Below are 12782 nucleotides of genomic sequence, written 5' to 3'. Positions count from 1 at the left end.
GCTAAAACAACTTTCATCATCGAAATCGAGAAAGTAACGCTTGAGAAACTGCGATTGGCGGGAGCGATCTCCGTCGTACGAAATCCCCCAAAAAGACAAGGCAGGACAGATGGAAGGCATACGAAAAACAAAACATCTATTTCCACTTCTGATCATATCTTAAATTTTCAGCGACGTGTATCACGTCACCACGTGCAGTCCGTTCGTCGTTTACGAAACTTTAACGAGCTTCCGCCAAACCACTGAGAACGACACGCGCGCTCGCCTGCACGAATCACGTTCCTCGCCCCCTTCGTTTCATCCACGAGATCATCACGAGTCTGTGTCGTGCTCTGCACGAACTCATCACCAACCAGTTTCGAATTCTCCTCCGTCGAAATCGAACAAAAGATATCGTGCCGCGTTCCCCGCGTTCTTTCTTTTCATCTGGATTCCGCGTGCAGGTGGGCCGCAGACGGATCACATTCGAGACTCAGCATACCGCGACGATGCAGACATTCGACGAATCTCGCGGCTCCTGCACGGAACAGAAGTTCTGAACGCGTTCTCGAGCGGAAGATGGTCGAGAGTCGCGTCCCTACTTCCGCCGGCAACGAGACCGCGAGAAACGGGTTAAACGAGCGCTGTTGGATATTCATTACGAGTGTACAGTCATCCTTGCACGGTTATCGACTAGAAAATTGTACGGCAACGTGTGTCGCCTTGACCTTAGGGACATCCAGGTATACACGTACATGTCTCTTTCTCTGTACATACATATGTACGTTTATTATGTATCTACGTATATACGTATATATATGTGTGTATATATATATATATGTGCGTGCGTGTTGCGTGTGTGTGCGTGTGCTCGTCCATGTATACACATGTCGTGTATTGGTTGGCGCCAAAGTGCAAGGGGTCGAGGGTTCGAAGTCGATTTTGAGCTTTTTTTACCGGCCAGAAGATATCCTGCTGAGTTTTACGCCTTGATCATTTGCCACGTACGTTGTCCGACAACCATTCGATCTAACCCAGATACCAGAGGAAGCTCGTAAAACGTAATAGCTCTATTCTCTTGCTGGATGATCATGTTCATTCTGGACTGGTGACGTTGGAACGAAGTTATTAACGAAGATTCCTGGGTAATGATTTTATATAGAAATCGTGAAACTACACGAAACGGTGAAATCACGCTAGTAGCTTGGATTCGAAATGAGACAAATATCGAATGGTCGTTGGAGGATGTAGAGATCTGCGAGATTTGGTGTTAGCTAGATTCGGTGTTACACAATCACCAGAAAATCAGATTTCGTGTTACACTTCTTCACAGACTAGACGCACACTCTGTCACTGTGTAGCGGTGAACGTTTCTTAAGCTTGTTCAGAACCGTAGGTATCTCGTTAGTTACATTTATCAACATCCAAGGGTCTGGACGAGTAAGTTGTAGAGAACGTTTGAAAAGATCATCGATCTTACATGGTTAAACTCTGGACGCCTCTTTCCTCTTCTTTCTGCTCGTTCAACTTTGCGCGAAGCAGTCGAGTCCCGGTGAATTTTCGTCGAGCGAGAACTCCGAGAGTTTCCGGTTTAACGACTTCTGGCGAAAATCTTGGAGGACATTTCCCGAGGGACCGGCATCGTTCAGAGCGTCGCGAGATTTGCTGGCAACTTGCGTCAACTCGAGAACTCGACGCGATCTACTCGCAGCCGAGTCAAATTTTTCTTTCATCTTGCACGTGTGAATTTTTCTCCACCTCGCGTATTGTCGAGTTCGCCTTTTTTTCTTCCGGCGCACGGAACGGTTGCACTTGCGCGCGCGTCGTCGCGTGTTATAGTGCGTCGCGTGGCTGGTTCACAACGAGCGACGAGTGGCAAAAACTATTAGCGATTCTCTGGCACGTTTCTTGCGTGTTTCGCCATCAGGCGAGAAAATGGACGGATTCTTCGGACTTGGGAAAGTTTCCTTCGTTCGCTTCAATTTGTTCCACGCGATGAAGAAATTAGATTTAATGCTTTTTCTTCCCATTGAAATTTAAGTAGAAAATCGTGAACATCTTTTAAGACGTTTTACGTACTTTTCGCGGTTTAGGTATCGAATGGAGATGGCACAATGGTATATCCGTGTGGCCTGGTCTTCCAATCGTCTTTCAATCGGCTTTGTACTACACCACCAACGTCGCCTTTGTCCTCGATTATTGACCTACGCGTTGCCTAATCTCCGTCTTTTGTCTAAACGTCAGCATCACGCTTCATCACATTGTTCTATGCAAATCCAATGTTCTATCGTTCTAACGGTTCACTTGTTTTCTATGCAACTACTTTATCGATATTTTTTTGACGCTATTTTCGTTAAAAAAATTTCGTATAAACACTTTTCCCATCTACCTTGTTCGATCGACTTTGTTAATAGACTGTGCGACGTCATTTTTGTCCCACTATTCATTAAGATTATTCGTTAAGATCCGTTTACTTCTTCCGTTTGTTTAACTTACCTACTCAGTTTATTTACATTTCCGATTTGTTTATCTTGTAATCTCTATGCACGCATCGAATAGCACGAATGAAAAATTCAAACAGTTCTCAAAATGTTACCATCTTCACTTTTACGGTCTTTGGTTGCCTATGAAAAAAGTAATCGTGGCAGTTACATCGTCAAGAAGCAGCGTGTGCGTGAATTGCCAAGTGTTCGATAAATCTCGAGCAGTCGCTAACCAGCGAATGCCAGCAATTAGAAACGTTTAGCTTCGCATAAACGTCACCATTTCCCTTGACATCGATTTATGCGCCGCGATGAACTTTCGTCCCCTCGACGAAAGTTGCGTCGACGTAATCTCCTCCGCGATACGCCCTCTTTCGCGTGAAATTTCTACGGTGAATCGTGGATCGCAACAGCTGACGTTTCACCGAAATTTGCCTTGCTCCGCGAGCCAAATATATGGTTACGCCAGCTCGTTTCCTTCTCAGCTTTTCATTTCCAGTCGGCTGTAACTACGCCAGTCGAGAATCTTTTAATCTCATTCTCGAAAGATTGAAGATCCCCCAGCCGCCAGCAGCGAATACGTACTCCAGGAAATAATAGATCTTCTTCTCTAGTTATTCTATTTCCGCGTACCGTAGCTTTCTCAGTTTCTTCCACAAATCAGACAAGAATCGATGATAATTATTACCGACGTAGACTAATTAATACAACGTGTTGCCAAGCGCAAACACCTCTATCCATTCGTACCAGTAATAATCCGTGCCAGAGGAATCGCCCGATATAGATGACTGACGCCACGTGTTTCGATAGTTAAATCGTAGCCAGGCTCTTCCAAAATCGTTGCAGAACTATTTTACATGGTGTCTTTATTCGAATCACGAAAATCTCTGCTCGCGCGCATGGAACTCGGTTGGGCCAGTTGACGTCTTCGTTGAACGTGTCGTTGCGTCTGAACGCGTATCTTATTACGACAAACGCCTCTAGCGAGAAATATCAACGAACGAGCTTCGCGGAAACAGCGACGAAAGCCGGGGAAACGTTGCCGGAATTTACGAATTACGCTCGTGAAACTATCGACCGTGAGACCCTGTGGTCGTCCAGTGGCGCGTATTATCAGTTTCATTATCACGCGTTGCTCGATGGAAATGTCAGTAAAGGAAAGAGGAAAAAAAAAAGGGAAAAGAAAGAATAATCATAGCCGAGCGCGCACGCGACGACGTTGCGCCGAATTAATTGCCCCAATAATGCGTATTATAATATAACACGAGTTGCTTTCATGAATAATGCATAGCCGAAGGAACACCGGGAGCCTGTAGTGGAGCATCCACTTCAGATCAGCCAGGCAAGAGAAAATTGAATCTTAAGTGTCCGTCTGAAAAGCTCCGTCAATTCACTTTTGCCGTCGGCCCAGTAACGAGCACCATCTTTTCGACACTCCTCGAGTATCCACCTATCGTGTCCGTCCTCTTCAAAGACATTCAATCTCACCCTCCTGCCCTTTTGTTAACATAATTAATACGGTGAAATTTTCGATTCCGATTGCTACCGATCCGTGGAATCGAGCGGCCCAAACGTCGTGAGGTGCAAACGATAATCGTTTCTTTCATTTTTCCTCCTCTTCTTCTTCTTTCTTTCATTTTTTTTTTTTTTGCTTTTCCTTTCGAGGAGAAACAAGCAGTGGACATCACAAAGTTTAAAGAGAAGCACGAACTTTGGAGAAGCATCGAGTACCGTTTGATTTATCGAAGGGTAGGAAAGAGGCACTTTAAAAGATTAAGATTTAGAAGATTGAAGTGGAACATCGTGGATGTTGTCGAACTTTTGAAGAAGCTCTTTTTGCGAGTGAAATCAAGCTTGTGGAAAAGTATCGGTTGCACCTACTCGGTATTCAGGCCACTCGACTTCTATTTTGGGTGTTGATGTTGGTTACTGTCCCCTCCCCCCCCCCAAGTTTTGCCCCATTTAATCGTTATTGGAAATTGATTGGTCCGTTATATATGACACACACTATATATACCATATAGCTGGTTCGATTAAATATATTGTATATAATGTACGTGGATCACGTTACTTGTGTATATTTTATTAAGTCGTTCAAGGGTACGAAGCGAGAATTATCGCGCGGATGAGTTCGTCACGGAGGTGGGCCGATCCAATTCACCAACAATTTCCTACAGACATCTCACGTGTAAAATCAACCGTATTAAAATCATTTATATATCAAGAAGAAACAAACATTTCTATACTACGAAGGATCTGTCTAGTCGCAATCTGATAATAACTTGCCGATTTACTCGTAGCAAATAAATAATTTAGCCCCTTGCAAAGAGGAGATAAATGAATCACGTTTACCGAGATGTCTGTAGAGAAAGGGTAATTGGTGAAAACCACACTATCTTTATCAACTCCCCGGTCGGTTCTTCGCGTAATTAAACAAACTAGTTTAACAAGCCGCGAACAATGGCTTTACAATGATAAATCATCGGCACTGTTCTCTTCTCGCCGGAGAAACGAGTGTCAGGCTGAAATTCGAAACCTCCTCGCGGGTACCGCGTTACATTAATCACTCTGACTGTTTCGGCCTGTTCGAGCTTTAGAGCCGCTTCGCGACGAGAAGAAAATTAATCAGAAATTAGTCGGCACAGCCTGTCAGTGCGCGTCGATTACGGCCACTGGGTACAATGATTAATCGAACGTTGTATATCGAGTGGATTCCGCGAAAGGTCCAGCAGCTGCCTTCGTAATTATTTTCAATCGGTTGTTGGCTCGTAATTATCAAGAGCCGCGCGTGCGTCCTCCCTCCTCTCGCATCCTCTCTAGTTCGCATTGATGTCAGTCCCAACGTTGTTAAATTAATTATCGTTCAACAGGTAAGTCGCCCGATAGATAACGGGCTGTAAACGTCGCGACGAGACAGGCTGTCGTTTATCAATTTTTACCACCGCCATTGACATCGCGCTCTTAATTGCTCGCTACAGATGAAACTAACATACACAGCGTTTCGCTACGTATTAACGCGTCATAAACTGATGATTGTTAAAAATGAGAATCGTTGTGACCTGATTGCGATTACGTAGTATAGAAAGGAATATTTCTCGTTCGATTTGAAATCGGAAGTGGGTCTATAATTTCGTCATTGGCAATACGATAACATTTGGCGAAACGTTGATACTAACGAAATTCTTCCCCTTCTATGTCTAATCTAATCATCCCTTTTCGTAATCGTTGCAAAATACCACGCGGTACAATGTAAATATGTCTGTACATTTTGTAACATATACACACTGTCGGCACCTGTTGTGTGTGGTTCGTCCCGTAGAAACATTCGTCCGTTTAAGGTAAGGCCCAAAAAGAAAAAGAACGTCAGTTCTGTTACTTGTCTGTCTACTTTTTTTGATCGCTCCCCGATATAAAAGCCTGCTAGTTGAAGATTAGTAATATTTTTTGGGAAATGTTGTTTCATTGATCGAACTACTATTTCTTCTCGTTCTCTTGGCACTTCTCCTCTTCCACACCTTTGCGCTACTCGCATACGTTACGTACTATGCCTCTCTGTTTCTTGGATTGTTTGAATGCGAACCTCTTCACGATTTTTCAGACACGATTTCGTGCTCGACGGATTGTTCAAGCGTACCCAATTGCCCCCCCCCCCACGAACCAAATTTTTATTTTCTTTTAACGAGAGTCGCTGACGAAGAGAAGAGGCGAAAGAAGAATCGGTTTGCGAAATACGCCCCTTCTCTTTCGGTTCACGTTCGTCGCCGAATGTGGCGACTGAACAATTAGCGAGCGCTCGAAGAATGCGACGTTTCGCGAGAACTGCATGGAAACCAATGGAGAATGTTGTTTCTTGTACGCCACAATGGCTCATCTCGTCCCTCGATCGACTCGAACAACGATAATTAAGTTTTTCGTTCGATGACGAGTCAACCACTTCTAACGATTCTATTTTCTTTCAGTGAAAACTCGTAATCGAGTCTTTGTAAGATACTTTACTCTGACGATCGAGCTATTCGGTAATCGTTCGAAGACGATCGATTACCGAAAACAATTTGCACTTTCTGTTACCTTTCGTTTGTCGAACGCATTATTTTCAAAATATTCCGTGCCATGAATCGCGAATATAGGACAACCGATCCGATAACGCGATTCGACCGTGAACTCCGCAGGTACCTTTTAAGTACTTGGAACAATATATCGGTGACTTTTTCCGCGATTTGAAATTCGAATTGCCTCGAACAACTCGTTTATACCGCGACGCGGCGCTTCGTCGATTTCTCCAGCCGCGACCGGAAACGCGTCCATTAACGCGATGTCGCGGTCCGTAAATCCGGCTCGACCCAGGCAGCACGAACGCGTTGGAACGTCCGTCGATCCGGGTCGGGTCCGCAGCTGGCCGCGACGTGGACTAATTAAATTTAATTAAAGTCGACGATTAAGTCCGACTCGCTGGTTCCGCGTGCAACTTACCCGACACCGTGGAATTAACGGCGACGAATTAGTTTTCGCGAGCCACCAGCGGGAACAGCATGATCGATGATCGATCGTCGACCGAGGTAGGACATCGTTTAGTCGGTTAGCCGATCGTAGATGAAACTCGTAGCAATTGTAAGAGGAAACAACGAGACAGAACTCGCGTAGGCTTCGACGACAGAGAACACGACACACTGTCATAGCTGGGGGAAGTTCTTTCTATAGAGTTAGTCGAATCGATTCCGATTCACAGATGATCGTGCATCAGCAGACGATGCTCGGATAGAAGCCAACCCTTTCGCCCTTCGAGCTGGAACTTTCGAAATGGCGCGTGTTCTCCCTCTGAAAACTCGTCGGTTCTTTGGAAGTTAGATGGTATTAGGATTGCAAAATATATTGTAGTAGTGCTAGCCTCGATAATCCACTTAGTAAGAGCGTACGAGAGGACATAGAAAGTAGGATGTTGACTGAAGCCGCCGAACACGTTTTTAAAGTTGGTTCTGCCTCGTAAGGATGACAAAGCCGATTCAGAATCGGGGAAAAGTACAACACGTCCGATCTAACGACGATCGTTTAAAGTGTCACGACTAGAGATAACCGTAGAGGTCCATGTAGAAAACAGACTCTTTAGGGTAGGTGAGCTTAGCGTGCAACAATGTAGTGTGTGCTTGTGGTGTGGATTTCAGCAGGCGTACAGTCAGTACATCCCAGCGACAAGGGCCCAAGTAACGGGTGCCCAAGGGGGGCAGACCGGGGCTGCGATGGACGGGACTTACCTCGTCGAGGCCTCGTTCTGAGCGGCCTGACTTTCTTAGCCAGTTCTAGTAAAGCACGCTAAACTACAGATCCCAGTAAATTCGAGGCAAAGAGAAACGAAATAGAGCAGAATACTAGAGCACAGTAAATAACCAAAAACAAAATAAAACAAAAAAAAAAGAGTAAAGAAAGATAGAAAAGAACAGACGAACAAACGGATCTCGAGAACGCATAATCGCAGATTAGAACAACGACATACACGAGTAACGTTCGAATCGGTTCAGAGGCCGAACAGTCGAGAGCGTTTAGAGAAAGAAAGGTAACACGAGATTTGATACAGTTTGCAGACAGATTTCGAGTCGGTCGACACATAGAAATATAATATACTCGAACGAGATGATTTTCAGAGGACAAATTAAACGGAGAATAGAGAAACGTTTTAACGTGATCGTTTAAGAGAAAGTAGACGAATGGACATGGAAGAAACACCAGTCGAAAACAGAAAACAAATAGAAAAATATGAAATAATCAAATAATTGACACAAGACACACACAGTGATATTATAAAATACATAGATATAAATCAATCAAATTCTATTTCCTCATTTCCGTGCCCACCCGTTCATCGACGACCGACCACACCGTGCGATCCACGTGGAACATTGGACACCTACGATGACCTCGCATCGTCCGCCCATCATCGTCATCGTCATCACGGGCGTCATCGTCTCCACTGGCCATCACCATGAAAATAATCGCCCCGTTGTCTCATCCTGCTCGCTACGAATCGGCATCTTTTTCTCTTCACATCCTCTGTGTTCATCCGCTCGTTCTCCACGATGGATAAAACGAATTTTTAACGAATACAAATATATCACGTGCGTGAACGAAAATCACCGATATAATATAACGAACGGAAAAATAAAATATATATATATATGTGTGTGTGTATATATATATACATATACATACGTACATACAAAAAACGAACATCGAATAAACAATTCGTCCACGTGAAACCGTGCGAAATTCATAATGAATCCGATGGATCTCTCTCGCGCGCTCTCTCTCCTCTTTTTCCTCTCTTTCACGCTGGAATCTCATGGACGATAATAAATTAAAAAAAAAAAATATGTACATAATGATAATGATAACGAAAAAAACATGCTAACGATCCGACGATGGGAACGAATTGAAAAAAAAATATATATATCGTGATCGATAAATGCACGATGGCATTAAAAAAAAAAAAAATCATTTGAAACAAAAAATAAAAATAAAACACATATCGCGGCGTTTTGGCGTTTTCAACGATGGCCGCTGAAAAATGTCGCACGTCCACTTTTAGAGCTTGTCTTATCAGCTCACGTCGAACGAGAGCAAGGATAGAGTGGTGCTCGTATATGAAGACCGTATACAAGTTCGGAAAAAGGTAAAGAAAACCGTGTTACCTGAAAACCGTTTTGGATACGATGATAATCGATGTACATTACATACTATGTTATATCGTTTCGTTGCTTTTGTGCGCGCGCTCCACGATCCACGCGTCCCTCGCGGACAATACGTTTCTGCTTGTATACATGGATGTAAAGTGGACATCTGTAAAAGAGAGAAAACGAATCATTCGCGGCGTATTAGGGTTTTGTGTGTTTTTTAAAGAGAGAAAGAGAGAGAGAGAGAGAGAGAGAGAGAGAAAGACAAAGGAAATAATAGTAAAGAAATATGAGATTTATACGAAATACGAGATGTAGCTTAGGATATTCAGTCTTCTTCCATGATAGTCGTTGTATTAATGTTCCGCGAAAGATTTTATTCTCTCAGAATTGAACGAAATCTAGTTTGAAATACGAAAGCCAACGTCGTTTCAAGGGATAAAATATCCCTTAGATTTCACGAGCATCGTATCGTATACAAGCACGCGTTTTATACGCTGCAACGAACGCGTGGGATCGCGCGCGCGTACAATCTTCCATGATGTTTATCAAATGTGTATAAGATCTCTCTCTCTCTATATACATATATATATGTATACTATTGTGTGGCCGTTGGGAGAATATGAGGCAGCTTTTCTTGTCCTTCGACGGAAGGATCAGGACGAAGGACACACGAAGGCCTCCCCATGCATCCCCTTGGTGGTCGAGAATTATTTCGTGTCGCGTGGCTGATCCCTGGATTGGCTTCTGGGTGTCTGCTTTCCCCGAGAAACATCTTCTCCTACGCTTCTTTCTGTCGCAAAACTTTCCCTTCTTTCTCTCTTTCCTATATATCTCTGCCGTACGTCGAATCGTATACGTTTCGAACGTCGATGTTTAGTTTTCTATTTCAATCGCGAACTCCTTTAGTTTCTCGACTCATAGTTTTCTTTTCCTCTTTCGTTATCCATCGACTCTCCATCTTTTCGTTGTTTCCACGTTACCTCCGACTTTTTTTCGTTCTCACACGTTCGTCTCTACGAGCGTTTTTACTTTTCCTTTCTTTCGCGATCGTTCTACAGACGAAAACCTTCTGGCATGATGCCTACTCGAACCCACCGTGTTGCGGCTGACTCTTGATCTGGCTTCTGATTTATGCATCTCTCTGGCGATCCAGCTACGCTTCTTCGCTTCCCTCGTTGGTCCCACATCTGTCTGCATCCAAATAGAACTCGTGTATTCGTGCTCATCCGGTTTATCCACCCTTTCCGCCCACTCTAAGTACCCTCTCTACCCGTTGTCGCTTAAAATCCGCTGCTAGCTCCAGTTTCTTTTACTTTAGCCAGCTTCCTATCGCGGTTAGGTTGCCAGGAATTATATCGCCACGGAACACGCAGGAGAGAGCGGGGCAAATATACTTTATACCGCCTGTTTTTATAGTATCCTGGCGCTTAAACAACCGAAGCGAGTAGGGAACGTTCACCGGCAAAGAGGAATCCGGAAGACGGATCAGGCTAAACTCGGGGAAGATCATATATGGCTCCAGCGAAGCAGGTTTACGCGCTTTTTACGCCGCATGCTTTTCTTTCGGTCACGTCCGCTATTCGCTCGTTCTTCCTTTGTTCGCAGCCTGTGTTCGGTCCGTAGTCCCACGCTTTCAGGCCTTTCAGAGGGATGAAAAACACGCAGGTTGCGACAAAGGGTTCGTGACGAAGACGCGCGAGATATATACGTTGCTTCCTTTCGTCCTTAAGTGTCACCGTGACGTTTCGCAGAAACGACGGCTGTCTGTTTTTATTGGAGAAATATCGTGAATTGTTCGTCAAATGGAAGAAAATAATATCGATACGATACGAAGCGGGTTTCATACGTCTTACGATTAGATACAGGTTGATTTAACTCTGCCACGATCTTCAGACTTCGACGGCCTAATTTTCTCAATTAAAAAAGAGAAAGAGGCTCGTGTTCTCGTAATGTTTCGACAACGGTTTCTTTTTTTCATATTTTCCATGCTTTTAAAAATCTTTTAACCATAGAAAATATAATTAGACCGAGAAAGATCCGCTGGGCGTAGCAGAGTAGATGTACGAAAGTAATTTAAATTTAACTTTGTAACGACAACTTTGAATCGTTTTATATTTCATCGCCTTTACATTTTCATCGACTATTGCCACATCTTGTATTCAACGAGCGTTCCGTTTTCGTCTCAAAATTTTTACCGGTTCCGAAGCCTTTAAGTCGCGTGATTTATTTTACGATCGAGCTCTCTTTAAAGTTTCCGCTGTGCGTACAGCGACTAATGGCTTCGGCCAGCTTTAATAAGCGAGCCGTCTCATCCGTGCCTCGTAGTAACCGATGATTAATGTACCCGGCCACAGGGAAGACGTCGGGCGAAATCACGCCCTTCTAATGCGTTTTCCTTGTATTGTGCTAATGCCACGCGACCCTGCGCAAACGTGCGCATCTCGTGTGCGTCGACGTATTACGAACTCTAGATTTTCGCTATGCCGGTAGCTCCTTTGTGACGAGAAATTCGTCGAGAATTTCGTTCGTGCCTCGACGGCTTGAAATTTAATTACCCTTTGCCATTATCTTCTTACATCTTCATTTCTATCTTCTATACTTTAAAAGTAACCGTATAGCTCTTAAAATATCGTACAATATCATTATCTTTCAAAATATCATCGAAGGATTCTCATTTACAAGACACGAATTTTCACTGCCTTAGATGCCTCTTATATTTACTTTTTATCCATATCCCGTTGAATTTTTACAGTCGTATCATATCGTATCGATCTTATTATTCAACCGTAGAAATTTCAGCGATAGTAACAAAGCGACGCGTCTGCTTGGCCGTTGCGAGACTGCGAGAGTTCGCTCGCAACATCGGCCTAGCCAACGCGATCAATCGCGACAAACCTGGTCCGCCGTAACAGAAATAACGCGTGCACGTGCCACCGAAAGAGAATAAAACGCGTGTCTCGTGCGTCACAGACGAAACGAAGCAACGTGACCCTCTGTTAAAGCTCGTACACGCGAGGAACTCGTGTTTATCTTACTATCGACAGATTTGCTTATCGTTCTCTGCCTCTGCGTTCTTCTGTTCTTTGCGTTTTCGTGATTCGAATCAGCTTTTACGCGTGTCACCGCTGAAACGTATTAAACATTCAAGATATTAATCGTCACAGTAACTTATTGATCTTTCTTTACGATCAACGACACTGTTCGATGTGTCTGACGCTCATTCTCGGATATTAAATTCGGCCGAGTCAGGTTGTTAATGTGAACGTCGTTAGCGTAACAGGAAGCATTACGCGATACTTTGCACAGTATAAAGTGGTTCGCATAAAGTTTGCGTCACGCGATATCAAATAGAAATTGCCAACTATCGTTAGCGTGACCTATCTCGCTTTGATGTTACGGTATAATTCTCTAACTTAGCTTTACAGCTCCATTTGATCAGTGTCTGAAACGTAATTTAATAATATCGGCGAACTAACCGACGTGGATTCTCCTCGCGTGAACGAGCCTTAAATTCAGGCTGCTCCGTTGCAGCCGCGTCGCAGGCGGCGCTTAGACAGGAAGAACGAACATCTCGGACAGGCCGGTTGAAAAGGATTAACGACGCTTGTCGAACGACATCGTAGGAAGACGTGAACCAGCACGAACGTGCGACGAT

General features: G+C 44.0%; 1 protein-coding gene across 6 annotated transcripts in view; it reads left to right on the top strand.

Moving 5' to 3' along the window:
* The window catches only part of Shal (potassium voltage-gated channel protein Shal), a 96957-nt gene that overhangs the window by 74691 nt on the left and 9484 nt on the right, over positions 1-12782 (top strand). The window contains exon 5 of one of the 6 annotated variants that reach the window (XM_072005930.1): positions 9040-9123. The exons of 1 other annotated variant lie outside the window; for it this stretch is intronic. In XM_072005930.1, coding sequence (XP_071862031.1) covers positions 9040-9123 — 84 coding nt within the window. Of the gene's footprint in view, positions 1-443; positions 723-3753; positions 3805-7621; positions 9124-12782 lie in introns of all 6 variants that reach the window. 4 more of the 6 variants (XM_072005924.1, XM_072005928.1, XM_072005927.1 and 1 more) reach the window with 4 other exon arrangements.

The sequence above is a fragment of the Bombus fervidus genome, chromosome 6 (genome assembly GCF_041682495.2).
Source record: "Bombus fervidus isolate BK054 chromosome 6, iyBomFerv1, whole genome shotgun sequence".
In the NCBI taxonomy this organism is placed as follows: Eukaryota; Metazoa; Arthropoda; class Insecta; order Hymenoptera; family Apidae; genus Bombus; species Bombus fervidus.
The sequence above is the reverse complement of the archived record's forward strand: the minus strand, read 5'-3'. Positions and strand labels throughout refer to the sequence as shown.